Source organism: Marmota flaviventris, chromosome 4 (assembly GCF_047511675.1).
Source record: "Marmota flaviventris isolate mMarFla1 chromosome 4, mMarFla1.hap1, whole genome shotgun sequence".
Lineage (NCBI taxonomy): Eukaryota > Metazoa > Chordata > Mammalia > Rodentia > Sciuridae > Marmota > Marmota flaviventris.
The window spans coordinates 34,738,039-34,757,088 of record NC_092501.1 but is presented as its reverse complement, the minus strand read 5'-3'; the positions used below and the strand labels follow the sequence as shown (position 1 = coordinate 34,757,088).

Below are 19,050 nucleotides of genomic sequence, written 5' to 3'. Positions count from 1 at the left end.
GAAGTTTGGGTTGCTCTGGATACTTGAAAACCAGGAATGGAGTTGAATCATTATTACCTATCTGACTCTCCATTAATTCAAAAAGCATTTGAAAATTCTGAAAATAATTGATTCATTTTAGTTAGAAAACAAACAAATCACTACAACTTACTCCTTTATTTTAATTTTTCTAAAAAATACCATTTTGAGACAGGGTCTGGCTAAGTTACTGAAGGCTGGCTTTGAACTTGAGATCCTCCTGCCTCAGCCTCTGAAGTACACTGGAATTATAGGTGTGCACCCCTGGGCTTTACTTACTACCACTTACTTTTTTTCTTTTTAATTGTAGATGAACACAATACCTTTCTTTAAATTTATTTTTATGTGGTGCTGAGGATCAAACACAGTGCCTCACACGTGCTAGGCAAGCACTCTATCATTGAGCCACAACCCCAGCCCCACTACCCCTTACTCTTAAAGAGCCCATAGAATGTTATTCTAAGCATAGCCCTTTGTAATTCCATCAGATACATGTCTAAACAACATAATCTTGAGGGATGGGGTAGTGGCTCAGTGCTTGTCTGGCATGTGTGAGGCACTGGGTTTGATTCTCAGCACCACATATAAATAAATAAATAAATAAAATAAAGATCCACTGACATTCTCTCTCTCTCTCTCTCTCTCTCTCTCTCTCTCTCTCTCTATATATATATATATATATATATATATATATATATATATATGCCTGTATATTTGGCAATCTGATATGGCAGATTATATATATGAATGATTGGGAATACAGCTCAGTTGGTAGAGTGCTTGCCTTGCATGCACAAAGCCCTGGATTTGATCCCCAGCAAAACACACACACACACACACACACACACACACACACACACACACACAATATCATCATCTTGCTGAATAGGAAAAATCCACCACCAACTAAATTTTCACCTCCTAAGAAATTTGTCTGTTATACAAAATGAGCCATAGATGACTGTACAGAGTACAGGTGAAACTTCATACTAGGACATATGTACTACTTTGCTAATTCTAGTCCAGTGCATGCCTCAAGAAGATCCTTAGTCTGCTATTTACTCTTTACATCTAGTAAGACAGATCCCAAATTAGCTCCTACCACCTTCCATTTCCCCAAGTTTCCAAATAGGGATAGAGGTTGAATTTAAGGGATTTAAACCCCGTACCTGTCTGCCAAACCAAAGGAGCATCCCAGCTCTATCACTTCCCCTCTTCAGATCACAGGAACATAATCAGACCAGGCAGGTAACATCAGTGAGCAAAATGGCAGATAATACATGTACATATATTTCATAAGCAATGAAACTATAGGGAGTTAAAGAAGAGACTGAAGGAGACAGCAGCTATTAGGTTTAAAAAATTGTAACTATGTGTGATGTAATTAAAAAAAAATTAGAAGTTCAGAATTTTATGTATATTCCTTAACATACAAATGTTAATCCAAGCCTGTTTAAGATCATTATAAAGATCATACATATCATCAGTTCTTAGCCTTTGTTAACCCACTGTTAGCACATCTTTGAACAGCACTGGTCTTGTGTGCTAAATTCTGCAGACTAAGTGTAGCATCACCCTAGGGATAGGTGAAGTTGAAGGTCCATTAACACCTCAAACTGAAAGAGGGCTTTCTTTCTTAGGCAGCCTAGATGGACTCACAGAGCAATGCCATGCAAGGTAGAGCTGCTACTTATGACCACCAGGTGCTTTTCTTCCCAGAGACTCACAGAACAATCTTCATTTCTTTCCCATAGCAACTCCACCCTTAGTGGTTGCTTACCCGTTTGTCAATGTCATTGTGTTGAAGCTGCACAAAACGTGCACTGATGGCTGCGATGTAACTCTGCTGATTGGAGAACGCCACACGGCCAGCACCTTTGGGGTACTTCAGCTCTGGGTCTGTATCAATGCCAGCATAGCAGACACCACCGTACAAACGGTCCATGATCATTGCCAACTCAACTGCAAGAAAATAAACAGGGCTTGTATAAATATTTGGAAAGTACTCTCACCCAGGAAGGAACATGCAATGTAATTAAGAAAAGGAAAACCCATGCTAAGCATCATGAAAAATGTCCACATTAGTCTTACAACTCAAGTAGGGAAGCTACTCACAGGATATTTTAAAATAAAATGGAAAAAAAATTATACACATAGAGTTTACATAATCAGAACTTAAAGCTACAATATAGAAGGATTGATCTATCAGTAATCCTGTTCTAATTTCTAACAGCTTAGTATCTGGAATAGGCCCCAAGTAGGCAAAATATGTCATGATACCATAACAAGTTATAAAGAAAAAGTTCTATTTACTGATCTCTTAGACTGAAAGCACTTGTGAATATCACACTGCTATACTAAGACTAAGATACAGAAAGAATCAACTCCTCATTTTAACTAAAGACATTAAGTTTACAGATTTAAAGCAAGTCTCTATTTTTATTTAGGGTATATTTCATTTGAACTGATAACCTCTCACATAAAAGTCTAAATAATAATACTAATAATGACAATAGAAGCAATGAACATTTATTGAGCACTTAGCTTTAGGAAGCACTGAACTGCTACATGAGGAGTAAAAACATGCCAATCTTGTACCTTGCTATAGGTCCAAAGGTCTGATCTGCTCTCCTTGCCACATTTCTTGCCTTTGTATTGGTATATTTACAAAACACTTTTAGAGAAGACATTTACAAAATGGACCATTCCAAAGGTTATCTCCACCATACAGGTATCATGGAGAGACATGTAACACTTACCTGCATCCTAAACTGCCTGAAGATAATTGTTTACTTGATTTATACTGGATAGCACCTCCTCCAGGTATGACCATTCTTTTCAGGCCATAGCATAAATCCAAAAGACTCAGCTCTACCCTTGGGAAGTGACCCAAACACCCATTTCCCTCCAATACCTGTATATGGTATTTGAAAAGGAGAAGATAGGGAAAATAGAGGATGACCTGGGCTACAGCCTTTGTGCAAAAGCCACAGGAGAGCTCCACAAAAATCAGTATCTGGGGAGAAGGAAAGTCCCATAAGCTGGTGGGATGGGGGGAGAGTTCTGCAGCAGATTAAAGGGCAGAACGGTGTAAGAACTTCCCTGCCTCAAGATTTCTACAAATAGAAGGAGAGCCAAGTATTACTGGTTCCTCTAATTCAAGACTGTTGAGATGGTAAGAAAAACTGTGTCATCATATCAGAAAAGCTATCTTTTTACTTCTTTGAAATTTCTTTCCATATCAAACTGCTTATATTGGTGATGACTTTCTAAGTGTCTATTTTTAATAGGAAGAATAACCTGTAACCAACAGGCAATTTTCAAGGAAGAAACTAAGCTAGCAATAACTAAGCCTAAGAGGGAGTGCTATTAAAGATAGAGCAGCAGAAAGTCATCCCAATTATCCTATTATAGTCAGAATTACTGAATCATATCAGTCAAGGGAGCACTGAATTAGAGCCAAGTGGACTCTATTGAAGTCTGGGAAGGATCCTGGAATCCCATTCATTTGGATGATGCAACAAGAATTGTACCCAAACCCTGAATACCAAAGTTCAATGGTTATTCACACTGCATCCCAACAATCTCTGATGACTTAAGCTTTTCCTCATATAGCTAATGTTAGTCCCATAACAGAGACCAAGAAATTCAAAGTAGGTTAAATTCTCAATTGCAGTCATTAGTGAATTTCCCTTATTGGTGGAATGGGCCCTGGAAATTAAATTCTAATATTCTGAAGACAGGGTTTCCCATGGAATAGAATAAGGGAGGGAACACTTCCCAAGCCTCATGAGTATCCAGGAAAAGAATGTTGTCAGGGGACTAAATGACATATGTCTTCCACAATATGAAGGACACAAGAAGGCATCTGATAAGAAGGCACATTTGTGGTAAGCTTGAAACTCCAGTTAAGGAGGACAGTTTCTGTAACCACAAGTCCTTCTACACCTTAGTGGTTTCCAAAAGAATCTTAGGGATCCTCCGATGACAGAGAAGGCACCTTCCACAGGCATAAACATTCCATTATTTGTGACTCTACCTGCTAGAAAATCTTCTTCATGTGCCAAACATTACATCATGACTGATGCTGCTGGCAATTAAGTACTTTTGAAAGGGAGCAGAAATGTTCATGCAGTTATGCTTTTACGAAAACTGATTATAAAAAAATTATTTCCATTTATGAGTTTATATACAGTCATTCTCTTGGCCAGCAAAAAGTCTGCAGACATATGAGCCAATAATGTCTCACTTAAGGGAAGGATAATTTGTTGAAAAACTAGAAGAACCCAAATTGACTAAAGGAAGAGTTTTATGGACGAGATAATGAAAATTTCCCTTTCTCTACCTTAATCTGTACTTTAACTATAGAAAGTCTAATATTCTCATCACTCTTGAAGAAAAAGTAAATAACAGTCAAACAACTGCTGTTTATATTTGGTCTTATATTTGACTAGTAAGTCTTTACTCAGCACTTACTGCAGACTGATTTCGTTCTAGGTTCGAACACAAGAGGGATATAATTTAAGTACTAAACAGTGTTTCTAATTTTGAGAAAGCAATTTTCCAATAAGTGACACCTTTTTCCAATACTTCTTTTTTTTTGGGGGGGGAGAGAGTACCAGGGATTGAACTCAGTGGCACTCGACCACTGAGCCACATCTATAGCCCTATTTTGTATATTATTTAGAGACAGGGTCTCACTGAGTTGTTTAGTGCCTCACTTTTGCTGAGGCTGGCTTTGAACTTGCGATCCTCCTGCCTCAGCCTCCTGAGCTACTGGGATTATAAGCATGGTTTTTTTTTCAATATTTCTAATGCTATAAAAACAGCATTTTAAAAAGAGCTACTTTAATCCATCCACTAATGTATGCAACTGATGAAAACACAGAGCAAACCTTCCTCAAGTCCTACAAATGTCCAACCTGAGACTTTTCTTCTTTTTAATAGAAGGTATAAAGTTACCAACAAATGTCAGAATGTACAGCTACTTTCAGAAGCTAGATTTTAAAGGCTTCTTTAGAGTAAGAATCATTAGTTAATATAGGAAAGTCATCTCCCTCTGATGGGAAGACAAGAGACATGAGAAGACTAGTTGGGAGGTGGAGAGAAAAACAGAAGGAAAGCAAAACGGTCTATCAAGAGTCAAGTAAAATCTTCACGGGTTCAGCTCAACCCTGCTCATGAAATCTGAGTCCTTGATAAAGGAAGTAACAACTTCTTTTTTTCCTCAAGTACTGGGAATTGAACCAGGGTCTTGGATAAGCTAGGAAAGTACTCTACCACCAAGCTACATCCCCAGCCCAAAGATGTGTGTTAATGGGACTTTAGTAAAGTCACTGAGTCTGTGACAGTGAATTCTCACTATAAATAAATCCTCACTTTCTGTAGATGGAAGAGAAAGAGTAGCACCCAGGAGCATGTTATTAACATTTACCCCAAGAATATGAGGGTACCAAATCATACTGGGCATGCAGATGAAGAGGTCTGGAGTACACACAGAGGTGACAACAAGCAGGGTCCATGAAGAAGTCAGGACTCTCCAAACCACTTTTCAATTTTTCCTTCCCATCTAGACAGTGTTCTCAGGGTCTGATCACCACAGGGATGGGAAATTGGCAGGTGTGGCAATCATGTCCAAGGACACACTATACTTTGGATCAAAAGCTCCATACTCATAAGTCAACTCAAGTCATCTCATGACCAACTTCCACGGTAGCAGCAACACAACTATGGGTTTAATCCACACAGTAGCTCTTGTGATGAGCTTCCTTGTGCCATAAACTAAAGAAGGAAACAAGAATACTACAGCTGTGTAGAGCAAACCACATCCCCACAAGTTCTTATGGGTTGTGACTGCTCTGAAGTTGAATCTGAACGCAATTATAATTTCTCGGACTTGCTCCTGATCCTTCAGAAATATGGAAAAGGACCTCACTCACCAGAGAAGAAAACATAATTCCTCCAGTCTGTTCTACCCCAGGGTCATTTCTTATCATTTAATTACAGTTTAAGCCCAGTCTGAGACACTGATAGCCAAATGGAGTGGCAGAGAACCCAAGATTTCCCAGGGAAATATCAACACATTCTAAACTGAATCTAGAAGCCCCATTTCTTCATTTTGGAAATAAGGACAGCACACATGGCAAAGAGGCACAGGGTACCTCAGGATGACAAAGATGTATGAAGTTCTCAAACAAAGGAAGATTGAACTTGACCAGTGGAACTTTCTAAATTTCCCACAGTTCCTGGATTGGTTCACAAGAACAGTTCACATGCATCAAAAAAAGGAAACGTGCTCAGATGCTTCTATTCTGCATCAGATGTTAGGAAGTTAATAGTTTTAAACAGATGGTAGGAACAACCAAGTCAAACAAATAATGCTTAACTAGACTAAATCTAACTGATACCAAGGTGACTGTTACTGAGACAACATCCCAGATCTCAGCTTGCTAAAGCAGCTTCCTTCTGTACAAAGAACCCGTAATTTGAAGTGTGGAAAGCTAAAGAATGACTCTTATCTTTTTCACTTATTGTGACATTAGACCAATTATTCCATGTGAACTCTTTCTCATCTCTAAAATGCAAAGTCCACGGCTTACAATCTCATGGAATTATCATGAAGATTAAAAATAAAGGAGAGCTTGAGGCACACTGCCTAGTAGACTGATGCTCCAATGTTTAGTTTTGTCCAGAGGCTGTTTTCCCCTCAACTCATAAATCTTTGCTTAACATCAAGCTGGCCTGGTTTCTGTGCCATACAAAGCAATTCATACCCCAGCTTTACTTTGGCTTTATGCTAATATTTCTCAATCCGTCACTAATATGGCAAAGTTTGACAGCAGCCCTGGGTAAGGGAAGAGCAAAACCACATACTAATATTAAAAGTCCTTAGCCCTACAGACAAATGCAGCTAATTGAACCAGTGAGTTAAATCTGGAGTTTATTTGGGACATTTCATACCAAACTTCGGACTAGGTAAAAAAAAAAAATTCTGCTGTCGAGAAATTTGATACAGGATGATTTTGGCTTGCTACTACTTCACAGAACAACAACAACAAAAAGCGTGGTTACTTTCCTAAATCACAAATTGGGATGCTTCCCAATTCATATGAATTAGGTAATGTTTATACAGAATGTGTGGAATCAATAATCTTAGAAAAATTCATGCTACATATTCTCCCCATATATGACATGTATCACTGAATATTTACCTCAGAAGGTTTTACCTCCCAGGGCTAGGAATAGGGATTGTCTAGCATGCATGAGACCCAGCTCCTCAAAACAAAAAACATCCCACAGAAAAGCTATCCTCATAATAGAGTAAGGGAGGGGAGCTTAGAGAAGGAAATTTCAGAATCCATCAAAGAATATTAGTAGGGCAAAAAAAGAAAGAAAACAATTATCAGAATAATAGTCAGGAAAGATAGGAGATCCAAGGATGATCAAGCAAATGGTAGGTTCCAAGGGTTCAGATAAGCCATCTTTCAAGATTGATTTGTTCTGAAGGGCCTAGTCCAAAAAAATGTTGGAAGGAAGCCGTGAAGTGAAAGAACAGCTCACATGCCTCTGATTAGAAAGAACAAGGGCTTTTCAAGCCTGGTCAAGGTCAGGAGTGGGTTGATCACAAAGCCTGGTCACTAAAGCAGTCCTCAAATCAGATGCTTAAGCCAAGAAGCTGGAATCAGAGAAACACGTTAATAAACTGGGGGAGTATGTGGGGACTAGATATTTGATTCTCCCCTTATCCTGATGGTCTCCTCATGACCCCCAGCTGAGGTGTGCCTTTAGAGAGGTCTTAATGCCATGTGGTTATGCAACAGGGCTATTTCTCATGGACATTCAGGAAGACACACTGCTCATATTACTTGAATGGAGAGTGGCAATGTGCACTACTTCCAGGTGGCAGCAGGTAGAGCACCATTTCCCTGTACCAACTCTCCAAAGAATGTAAAAATTTTAACCACAAGGTGGCATGGTGGGTCCACGTACAGCCTTTCCCAGCAGGGAGATGAGATGAGGTAGGGCATACATACAGAGAAATAAAGATCTAAGGAACACTATACTTCATCTTTGGCTTGCTACAGTCACTGACAGATGAGATGATAAGAACATATATTATATGACCTAGAGAAATTCATCAAAGGTGATAAGAAAACTCATCTAAATCTAGATTTTCCTTTGATATTTTCCCATTTTCTGGTTAATTTTTCTAGACCTGTGCTTTTCCCCCAAAACCTTAATTTTAAAAAGGAGGGCTGGTGAAAGGACCAGAAGATATAACCTAAACTCGGTCAGGACAATACTGCTTGAAACAGGTTGCCTTGTTCCTGTATTTCTGTTTATAGTTTCTGTTTGGAGGGATAAAGGCTGTATTTAGAATAACTATTAGTGATGAAGGTTCCTGGACTTACAGTGGGGAAATTTCAAAGATTAAAAACAAAAACAAACTAACAAAAATCCTCACGTAATCCAAAGGAATAACTCTGGAGTAATAACATTTGAGTCACTCTGACTTGGTAAAGGACAATTTTGGGGCCAGGATAAAGTGAAAATCCATGTTAACATCTAAAAAATCTCATCTGTTTCGTTGATTTAGTGCCTAAAATAGTTTTAAGACTTTAGAATTTTATTACTACAATACCTCTTGGAAGTAATAAAAAGTGTACTGAAGTACTTCAAACAAGATCTAAGAATCATTATGTCAAAGAATATAAATCAGCCTCCCATTAATCCTAAATTAGCATTCTATTGATGCATTTATTGTTTATTCTGTTCTGAAATCTTTGACTCTGTAAGTATGATGACCTGTTTAACATGATGATGGGATGTTCATTCAGTTTGGTATGACATGCAACTTGCTTGTTTGTCAGTGGATGTTTAATAAATGTTTATTGTTCAAGTCAACTGCATTGTAACTGATTTAAGATTTTATAGCAAAGTCAAATTGAATTCCTTTAAAAATAGTCTTCTATTCCAAGAGTCCACAAAACTCAGTGTGCTGCAAAGAAACATAACTCTATGCACATGAATAAAAGCTACAGATAATAACTCTTTTGTTTAGATCACATGGCTTCTAATCTGGAAATTCTGGGAGACAGAGTAAAATATAGGACACTAATATAGATGATCTAGCCACTTGGAAACTTGCTGCATTTATGGGATTTTTTGGCAAGGGGGGAACATTTCCACTAGATTAAGTGATTTTTAGATTATACCCAAATTAACTACGAAAGCAAAATAATTTTATGGCAAAAAAAAAAAAAAATTCTAGTTTAAAAAAAAAGAGAACCTCAAGACTTACAGACTTTAAGGTATACTTTTCTCTAGGCAAAACCCACAAATCCCCTGTCTGACTAGGTAACTAAATATATTTCTTGTCTAGTCCTAGAACTTGTAGCATCTTGCAGACACTAAATGTTAAAGAATATAATTTTGTGTCTTGGTGACAGAGAGATAGTACAGCAAATGTGAAAAATGCATCTTCATAGGATTTATGGAGGAAAAATGATATAGAGCAAATGTGAAAATGCATCTTCATAGAATTTATGGAGGAAAAATGATATATCTACCCTTCCAAATCATTCAAACTGACCGAATAAAGGATGAGTAATATAAAAGGGAATTTAGTTTATAAACTCGAGTTTCTATGACTTAAACATAGATGTAGGAGTTAAATTCCATTTTGTTAACTTGTAATTGTAGGTCTTTTTCTTTCAGAATATTTTTTCCAGATTCCCATCTAAGAAAGGAGGAGAGGGACTAGAATATTAAATTTATACCTGTAGTTAGTTGCAAAAAGGAATACCAAGAATATTAGCAATGAAAGTCCATTTGTAGAATACATATGCATTTAAAAGAATACCAAAAAAATATTTTATTCCTCTCCATTTCTAAATATAACATCCATTAGAAAAAGTCAGGAATATTCCACAACACGACCATTCATAATTTTTTTTTTTAAAGTGCACATTTAAGTTAGAAACTAAGGACTGCAGTTCCCAAGTGAGCCTGTTCTTCCTAGATGTTATTCTTTATAGCAGATAAAGAGGGGCCATCTTTGCTGCTTTGTTTTCTTTGTTTTGGCACAGTTTTCCATTAGAATGAAGTAAGACTCAACAATTATTTGACTTTCTGAAATAGTATAAAATCATAAACTCTATAGTCATAATTATAACTTTAAATTCCTTCAAAATGGAATTATGAATATATCTTTACATAGGTCTAAAGTTATCTTTTAGGTGTGAACTGGAATTGGAATTTGAATAATTATGTTGGAAATGTTCAGAAACTTTCAAAATTAGTCATCAAAGTCAGAGAACCAAATACTATAGGTTATCTTTTACATTTCTGTTTCCATGACTTAATTTTAATGATTTGCTTTTTGTTTTATATTTTAGGTAGAACTAAGTCTACTTACTTACAAATAACACAGAAATAATGTGTTTCTGCAACTGTAGGGGCAATGGAACCTTGTATTTTTGGCTTGTTTTTTTTTAAATTCATTTATTCTAAGTGCTCTAAAAACTTAGTCTTAGAAATAAATTTATTATATCCCATTGGCAATAATATTGATTATCAGGAGGCTGATGCACAGCTACTTAGATTTGTCTTTGGATTTAATAAATATTAAAGTCTTCAGTTCACATCACTTCAAGCTCTTAGGCAATTATGATTCTGCTCAATCTCAGCAGCACAGTTTATCACATCATTAGAAACAATTTTTAAAAAATAGGGAGGCTTTTATAAAGTTATAACAAAAATGCCAAAGTCCATAATTCATTTCTTGTAGTCCATGAGCAAAAATAGGAATCTATCTCACTTGGGAAGAATTCAGTTTGATTCTCAGGAATATTATTTCCAGCAGTGGTCTGGCTCATCACTGAGTAGGCACACAGACACACTGGACAGATTTCTGATGGGTGACTTCTTTTTCTGTCACACATAGCAATGCAAACTGTCATAAGAATGCTACCCTGCAAATATATACATATATATGTATTTTTATACATATATATATTTTAAACATAGTTAAATAGGAAACATGATGGTTTAATGAAATTCACCCTTGCACCACAAAAAAAATAAAGAATTTGGGGAGAAAATAATTGTGAAAAAAATCAGCTCAGTGAAAAACAACATGACAGCCTTCTCTTGGAGATTGTGTAGAGCTGACTGGAAACCTAGAACATTGTTAGGATGAAATACATTGGGGATTTTGTTGTTGGTTTTGTTGTTGTGGTGTTACTATTTCCACTCACCAGCTCGAAGGGGTCGTGGAACTCCCCCAACAAAGATAGTTTTTCTGGGGTCCAAAGGCTGAGAACCATCCATTACAAAGTCACTGTCACTTAGGTTCCATGGTCGAATTTGCACCTGAAAAAAAGTCGTTTACTTGGTCCTTACTTCATTTCCATCAACCCCAAATGAAAATAAGATGACTAAAGACAAACCCATATCTGTTTATTTTACAACATACAGGACCCAAACAAAATCCAGTTAATTAGTTAAGGTAATTTGCAGGAAGTGACTTTATGTAGAACGCTTGGGGAAGTTATTCAACATTCCAGACACATACCAGGAAACCTTCAGAAAACCATGGGTGATTTCTTTTTTTTTTTGGTTTTTAAAGGCAGCCTTTTGGCAGGTTTTGGGTTTTGAACCAGATTCATTTTAACATATCATAGTCTCTTTACAACCTGTCACAGTACACCATTTAGCTTTTTAAGAGCCCATTTAAAAGGAAGGGAACAGGTGTATTAGAAATATTTTCTAAGTATTATCTCTATGTCTGGCTTTTTAATTCTTATCAACCTCCCAAATTTAAAGTACTTATCTTTTAGCAACATGATTTAACTTAGATTAACACTCATCAAGTTAGCAAGGAATTATCAGAGATATCAAACATGAAGCATGTAGAGCGTCATCCAATTTTGATTAATTTACTTGATTTTGCTAAACAAGATTTACACAGTTCTTTTCTTTCTTTTTTCTTTTTTTTTTGTTCTGGGGAATGAACCCAGGACCTTGCACATCCTAGGCAAGAGTTCTACCAATGAGATATACACTCAGCTATTTTTATTTTGAGATAGGGTCTCACTAAGTTGCCTCAAATTTGTGATTCAACCTAGCTGGGATAACAGGAGTGCATCACTGTGCTCAGCTTGCCAATTACACTTTCAAAATGCCTTGTATTCACTCTAAAACTGGCATTGCTCTTTAGAAACAGTCTATACATCCCTTAAGAAGCTAGTCAATTCACCCTCACCCAATATTTTGCTTTTTATGACATTTTTGCCCTTACCAGTCAGTCAGAAGCCACAAAAGCTTAATTTCTTCCTTAGACTGAAAACCTGGACCTGTCTGCAATTTTCTTAACATTCAAACATTTGTTCCATCTTTATTGTATGAAATGAAAAGAAAAAAATCCAGCTCTTTCCTTGTAAAATTTGGTATTTGGCTAAATCATCATTCCCTTGATATTTACCACAAAGGCAGATTCACCAGCATTATAAAACATCACTTTAAATGTCTTCATAAGGACCCATTACTAATTTTTAATTAAAAACATGATAATTTCCTGGTACTACAAAAACAATTCCAATATCACAGATTAAAGGAAAAGAGTATTATCTTTTTCTACAAAGAATCCCCTCTTCTTCTAGTCTTATTCTTAATAAAGCAGTTAAGCAACTTCGGGACCCAGTTAGGTGATTCCAATTACCTTATGCTAATTGAGATTTGTCATGGACTACCCCGCCTGCCTTTTTTTGTATTTGAATTTATATTTATTGATGTTTTAGTATTTTTAACTTTGAAAATTATTAGACAGATGTCTCTTCTAACAAACACATTTATGAAGGTTAATCTCATTTATTTAGAACTAATTTACCCATTTCCATCTTAGGTTACTCATGAAAACCAAGGTATAAAACTTAAACAAAAGAACCCATCTAAGTTGGTAAAGAGCCCTTGAAATTACTACCCCACGTGTTTTTCCAGGGGCCACCAATCGGTGTTGGTTTCTATAAAAGGTTTAATTAAGTGATTTAATAAGTGTTAACTGGACTTGTTTGATACCGCCTGCCTTTTTTTGAGACAAAGTCTTGATAAGTTGCCCAGGCTGATTTTGAACTTGTGGACTCAAGTGATCCTACTGCCCTAGCCTCCCAAGTAGCTGGGACTGTAAGAACACACCACTGTACTCAGCTGGTCATGGATCACTTTGTTTGGAAAATGAAAACAGCCAGGCATGGTGGTGCACGCCTTAATCCCAGTAGCTGAGGAGGCTAAAACAGGAAGATGGTGAGTTCAAAGCCAGCCTCAGCAAAAGCAAGGCTGCAAAGCAATTCAGTGAGACCCTGTCTCTAAATAAAATAAAAAATAGGGCTGGGGTTGTGACTCAATGGTTGAGCATCCCTGAGTTCAGTCCCCATTACATCCCACCCCACAGCAAAAACAAACAAACAAACAAACAGTTGCTGTGGGGTATCCATAGTGATCTGTTTTCATTAATCAAACCATACTCTTTTGTAATAGCAATAGGTTGCCACTGTTCAAAGGAACCCTGCAGAAGATCTCACACCTTCCTGCTGAGAGCTCCATCACTGCCTTTTCTCCCCCCACACTCCCTCCCTCCACCCTCACTTCATCACATCACACACAACCTTTTCCTCTACCATATTCTTGGTATTACAGATTAGATAAAATACAGCAAGAGGGCTCAGGACACAGTGCTTATTAACCATAGTCACAAAACTTGTATTTCCCAGCTGCTACCAGAAAACTGTTGCTCAAAAGCTGGCACTTCTACAGAACTAGAAAAATGTCAGCACAGGCCAACATGAGCACCCTCTGTACATGCACTGTGCAAAAGTAACAAGGTGGTACTTAAAAAGTACTTAAGACTTAAGAAGTTCCACTTACACTGGGGTTTCTCTCTGAAAAAGAATTTTTTTTTCATAAGGCATATTTCTCCATCTTCTTAGGTTTAGCTTTAGACCTCAGGGCCAGATACAAATGTCTCATCTGGACTTACTCTGTGGATATACTTTCTGATCCTGATTTTTATTTTATTTTTGCTGATTCTGGGAATTGAACCCAAGGCCTTGGACAGGCCAGACAAGAGCTCTACCACTGACCTACATTCCCAGCATGATCCTGATTTCTATGTCTATTTCTGTATTATAATATCATATACTTCATAAGCTGATACAAATATTCTATGAAAAGGCTAAGTATAAATAAAAGAACTGCTTTTCAATTATATTTTTTCTTCAATAATCATTTTTGAGAATGAATGAAGTTAGAACTTTGTCCTAATTCAATATAAATTTTCCCCAGCCACACAACTTTTATATACATAGGGACAGCTCTGTATGTGTATATGTTTGAAGTGACTCATCCAGTGTGTTGTCAAAGAGGCCCTACTCTACACAGTAAAAGACTCAGCATTCTGGGGACATGCAGAAATAGTGAAGAGTCCCCTAAATGAAGCTAACAGAATCCCAACAATCCTTCTTGGAGCAACCCAATCACATTTGTTTATAAAGGTGACTTTAGGAAGAGGTGCTGCTATATCATTTGGGAGGCACATACCCTTTGGCCATGCTATGTCCTTACAACACAAGCTCAAAGTCTGTAGAATAAATGCACCATGTCACCAGGACACTGTTAGCAGACAGGCAGTGATACACTGAAGGAAACCACTCCTGATGGAACCAGGCACTTCTGAGCTCCAGCAAGTAGCTACCTTTTATGAGAATGTTGTCCTTTTTCTTAAAGAGTGGCTATATTTTTATGTGAAACATCAAGATTCTAAAATGTTGGGAACTAATTCAATGGTTAAAATCACTTTATAAGTGAAACAAAGTGCCAGATCTACCCTGTGGATCCTGGTCTATGATCTTTGGCTTGAAAGGTTTAGTTATCTCATAGCTCACAATGCAATGTTCTCTTCCATAGCATTTATAAGAGAAAATACAAAAATAGTTTTTCTTTAGTTTCTTTTTTAAGTATGTATTCCTATGGAAGCTCTCCTGAGGACCTGGACACCTACTTTGGGCTGAATTCTGTATCTTCTCAAATTTTATCTTTTAAATCAGAAATCTGTTCTGTATAAGTGTTTATCTCCAAAGGTAAAATCTTTTTAGGAATAAAGCAAAATCAAACACAAAGCTTGCTGATATAAATATGTGAATTCATACCACACCGAGACTTTAATAACATCAGCCTTCAAAAAAATCTAAACAACTGTAACATAAATAAAATCAAGAGTTTTTAGTGAAAGTACTAATTTTCCTTTTCAAGGTTTCCCAAAATGCATTCTATGGAACACAGGTCCCTACTGTTGATATACCAGACAAGTAGTATTTGGGAAAAGTTACAGATTATCTTCTCCTTGGGAGTTTCACAGTATCCACTGACATATTTAAAAGACTCTGAGGAATTCTACAGGCAAGAAATATGTTCACTGTTTATCTCAGCATCTCAAAAGTTATTTCCATGGAACCCTTTCTTTTTTGCATAACACCCACTAATATCTTTGTATAATATACTGCCCTGTTCTATTTTACCCTTAAGGTGGTTTATCAAAATACAACATATTAAGGCTCGGGATATAGTTCAGTTGGCAGAGTGCTTGCCTCACATGCACAAGATCCAGGGTTCAATACCCAGCACCATCATGTATGTATGTGTGTGTGTGTGTGTGTGTATACATATTAAGGTAATGACTAACATAACAAAATGTTGCAGAAGCTTCACTCCTGCCTAGACCTTTTCCTCGCTTATTTCCTGCTATTGCTCTGAAAGGTTTGCTTTTATAGAAACTAACATTAAACACTTAAGAGTAAATTTAATATTAGTAAGTTTAAATTTTATCTGTTCAAAGAATTGAAAGTTTTCTGACTGAACTGCATTAAAATATGTTAGCAAACCAATTTGATGATTTTGTCGTAAATAAAGAATGAAATATCTAATAATAGATCTATATGAAAACTAAAGTTTCATCATACTTAAAACTAAAGGCCATTAATAGGGATAAGATTAGGCCAAGTGGTAGGAAAAAATATTAAGAAATGTAATGTGGGTCACTTCTTTAAACAGGTATACAAAAGCATTATTTGCTAAAAAAGATTTCAGTGAAAATTTACAAATATAAAAATATATTTTTATATTGTAAGTATAAAATTACAACATAAAAATATATTTTTGCTGGTGCAGTGGCACACTCCTCCTATAAACCTAGTGACTCAAGAGGCTGAGGCAGGAAAATAGCAAGTTTGAGGTCAGCCTCAGCAATTGAGAGAGACCCTCAGCAACTGAGTGAGACCCTATCTTAAAATAAAAAAATAAAAAATAAAAAGAACTGAGATTGTAGCTCAGTGGTAAAGTGCCCCTAGGTTCAGTCCCTAATTTAAAAGTGGGGAGCATTTTTGTTGTGTCTTTAATTATAGTAAAAGAGAAAACACAGGTTTCATAACAGTTTTTTTTTTTTGTTTGTTTGTTTGTTTTGTTTTTTGTAGTACTGGGGATTGAACTCAGGGTCTTGCTCATAAAAGGCAAGTACTCTATCACTAAGCTACACCCCCCGCCCCAGCTCTTTTAATTCTATTTTTAGAGAGGCTCTGGCTAACTTGCCCAGGCTGACCTGAAACTTTCAATTCTCTGAAGTAGCTGGGATTATAGGGACGCACCACCATACCCAGTTATAAGAGCACTTTTTAATCAAACCCCAGGGTTTGAAGTTTCTGAACATGACCTAGCCTCCCTATGGCTCTAGAATTCTCTCAGTGTAGACCACAATTTAGTATTTAGATGTTCATCCACCAATAAATAATGTCTTGAGATCATTTTGAACATCTCACCCTATATTTTATCCCTGTCTGGTAACTTCCTTAGGTTACAAAACGTTGCATCACATGAATATCCTACTGCATAGTGGCTTCATTTTCATCTGTCCATCTCAAAACAGGTCTAAAAAGCAACCAAACTATTCAAAGTACAATATAATACAATAGTACAGTCTGGTGGTCAGGTCAGAGAACTATTTGAGCCAACACTCCCTCCCCTGCCATTTATCCATTTGCTCTTTACCATAAAGCACATGACTCAGCTCAGATACCACCCCCAACTTATCCCTCTCCTCCCCATTTATTTATTTCCTTTTCCCTCTTTTTAGTACCCTTCAAACTCCTATTCAGGGTCTTCAGGAAAAAGTCACAAATTTTCTCTCCCTAATCTTACAATCCTTTCATTTTGCATGAAGCAGAAAAACAATACTGCAGAACCATCAGGACTGAGCACTGCTCTCTCCAACAAGCAGGAACATCCCTGCTCATCCCAATAGCCAGGATGAGTCAGCTAAACCCATGTCCACTGACATACAGCTATAACTGGTTAGTTGTCGTGGTAATGAACTCAGACCCATCCCCTACTGTCAGCAATTCTATTTTAAGCATCACATAACTCACTAAATGAGTAGAGTGCCCTAGCAGTATCAGAAATAAACTAGTTTGTGGTTTGTAACTCATATTTATCTCTTCCATAGTATAAGGAGTTTGTTTTATTATTAATCATCAAAACTAATAGCCACAGCAGCAAATTTGTGGTTTGGACTCTTCAAAGAATAATCATTAACCTGCTTTTAACCTCATAACCCCCTAATGAACAGATTAGCCAGTTTCTAGGAATTTAGATGCCATCTATCATTCTCAAGTGCTGCTTTCTTAACCAACAGAGAGAAAAAAGGAGAAGCCATCCCAGTATCTTCTGGGGGAAATAGAAAGGAACCTGGTAGGTGATCAAAGTTTTTGGTCTAGATAAGCATTCTGTATCCTAGGCAGCTCTTGACCTCAAGGCAAAAAGTTGTAACTCTGGCACTCAGACTATTCCTTAGATACAAGTAGTTCCCCCCAAGGACCTCATCAAAAGAGCCAGGATTCCTTTTAGATAGGCAGCCAAAAGTAACTCTGGGAAATTGTCTCATGTTCTAGGATACTCCAGATCTAACACATGCCTTAGGAAATTGTCCAGGTATAAAAACAAAACCCTTACTACCTGCACCAAGCTGCAGAGCCTACCTGATGGAAGGTTATACAGCTCCTCTGGGACCTTCAGCTACTGATGACCAATTCAAGCACAGCACTCTTTATACTGTTTCATAAGGGCACTTAGTATAGAAATAGAGCATGTATGCCAGGTGCTGTGGCACATGCCTGTAATCCCAGCAGCTTGGGAGGTTAATGCAGGAGGATCCCAAGTTGAAGGTTAGCCTCAGCAATTTAGCAGACTATCTCAAAAAAAAAAAAAATTAAAAGGATTGGAGATATAACTCAGTGGCAAAGAGCTCTTGGGTTCAATCTCTTGTTATCCCCAAAATGTTATGTATATACTTGCACTGTGCTTGATTTAATAAAACTATCATCCATTAAATGCTATAGCCAGAAGACTCAAGTCAAAGTAAAGGCTCTCCTGACTTATCTCAGAAACTTCTGACCACTCTCTCCATTGACCATTCCCCCACCACAACTACTCACTATAATACTGTGGCTCTGAGTACCTGTGGCTCCTTTTAGAGTCCTCTTAGACTGAGACCACATGGGTCCCAGTTGCCCATATAGTGCCCAACCCCTAGTAGATGCTCTTCGCAGGTTTGGTGAATGAACACAGGTTCATTCACCAAACATACTGGTACCTCATACTGGTACCTCAGGAACATTTCTAACAGCTGCCCTTCTACAGCTCCCAGATTACTTGTTCCATTGACAGCCACCTTCCAGAGGCATGGGAATATAGTGTGTTTGGTCACCAGTGGGTATCTTAGGGATTGGGCTTAATAAATGCAAATTTCTGATATCATTAGATATCAAAATTACTTAGCATTCATCACCACTGCTGATTCTTTCACATTGCTTATAAAGCCTAACTATGATCCTGAAAGGGAGAAGAAACCACTAGCATTTTTGAGCATTTGTACGTACATCATGTGCTAGGCATTTTTATATAGTTACACTTGAACCTCAACCCAAAAAT

At 37.2% G+C, this 19,050-nt stretch overlaps 1 protein-coding gene across 6 annotated transcripts in view; it reads right to left on the bottom strand.

Moving 5' to 3' along the window:
• Positions 1 to 19,050, bottom strand: part of Cpeb3 (cytoplasmic polyadenylation element binding protein 3) — a 188,287-nt gene that overhangs the window by 19,403 nt on the left and 149,834 nt on the right. For all 6 annotated transcript variants that reach the window (XM_071611094.1, XM_071611093.1, XM_071611090.1 and 3 more), the window contains exons 8-9: positions 11,277 to 11,391; positions 1,799 to 1,980 (exon numbers count right to left, since the gene is read on the bottom strand). In XM_071611094.1, the coding sequence (XP_071467195.1) occupies positions 1,799 to 1,980; positions 11,277 to 11,391 (297 nt within the window). The remainder of the gene's footprint in view (positions 1 to 1,798; positions 1,981 to 11,276; positions 11,392 to 19,050) is intronic.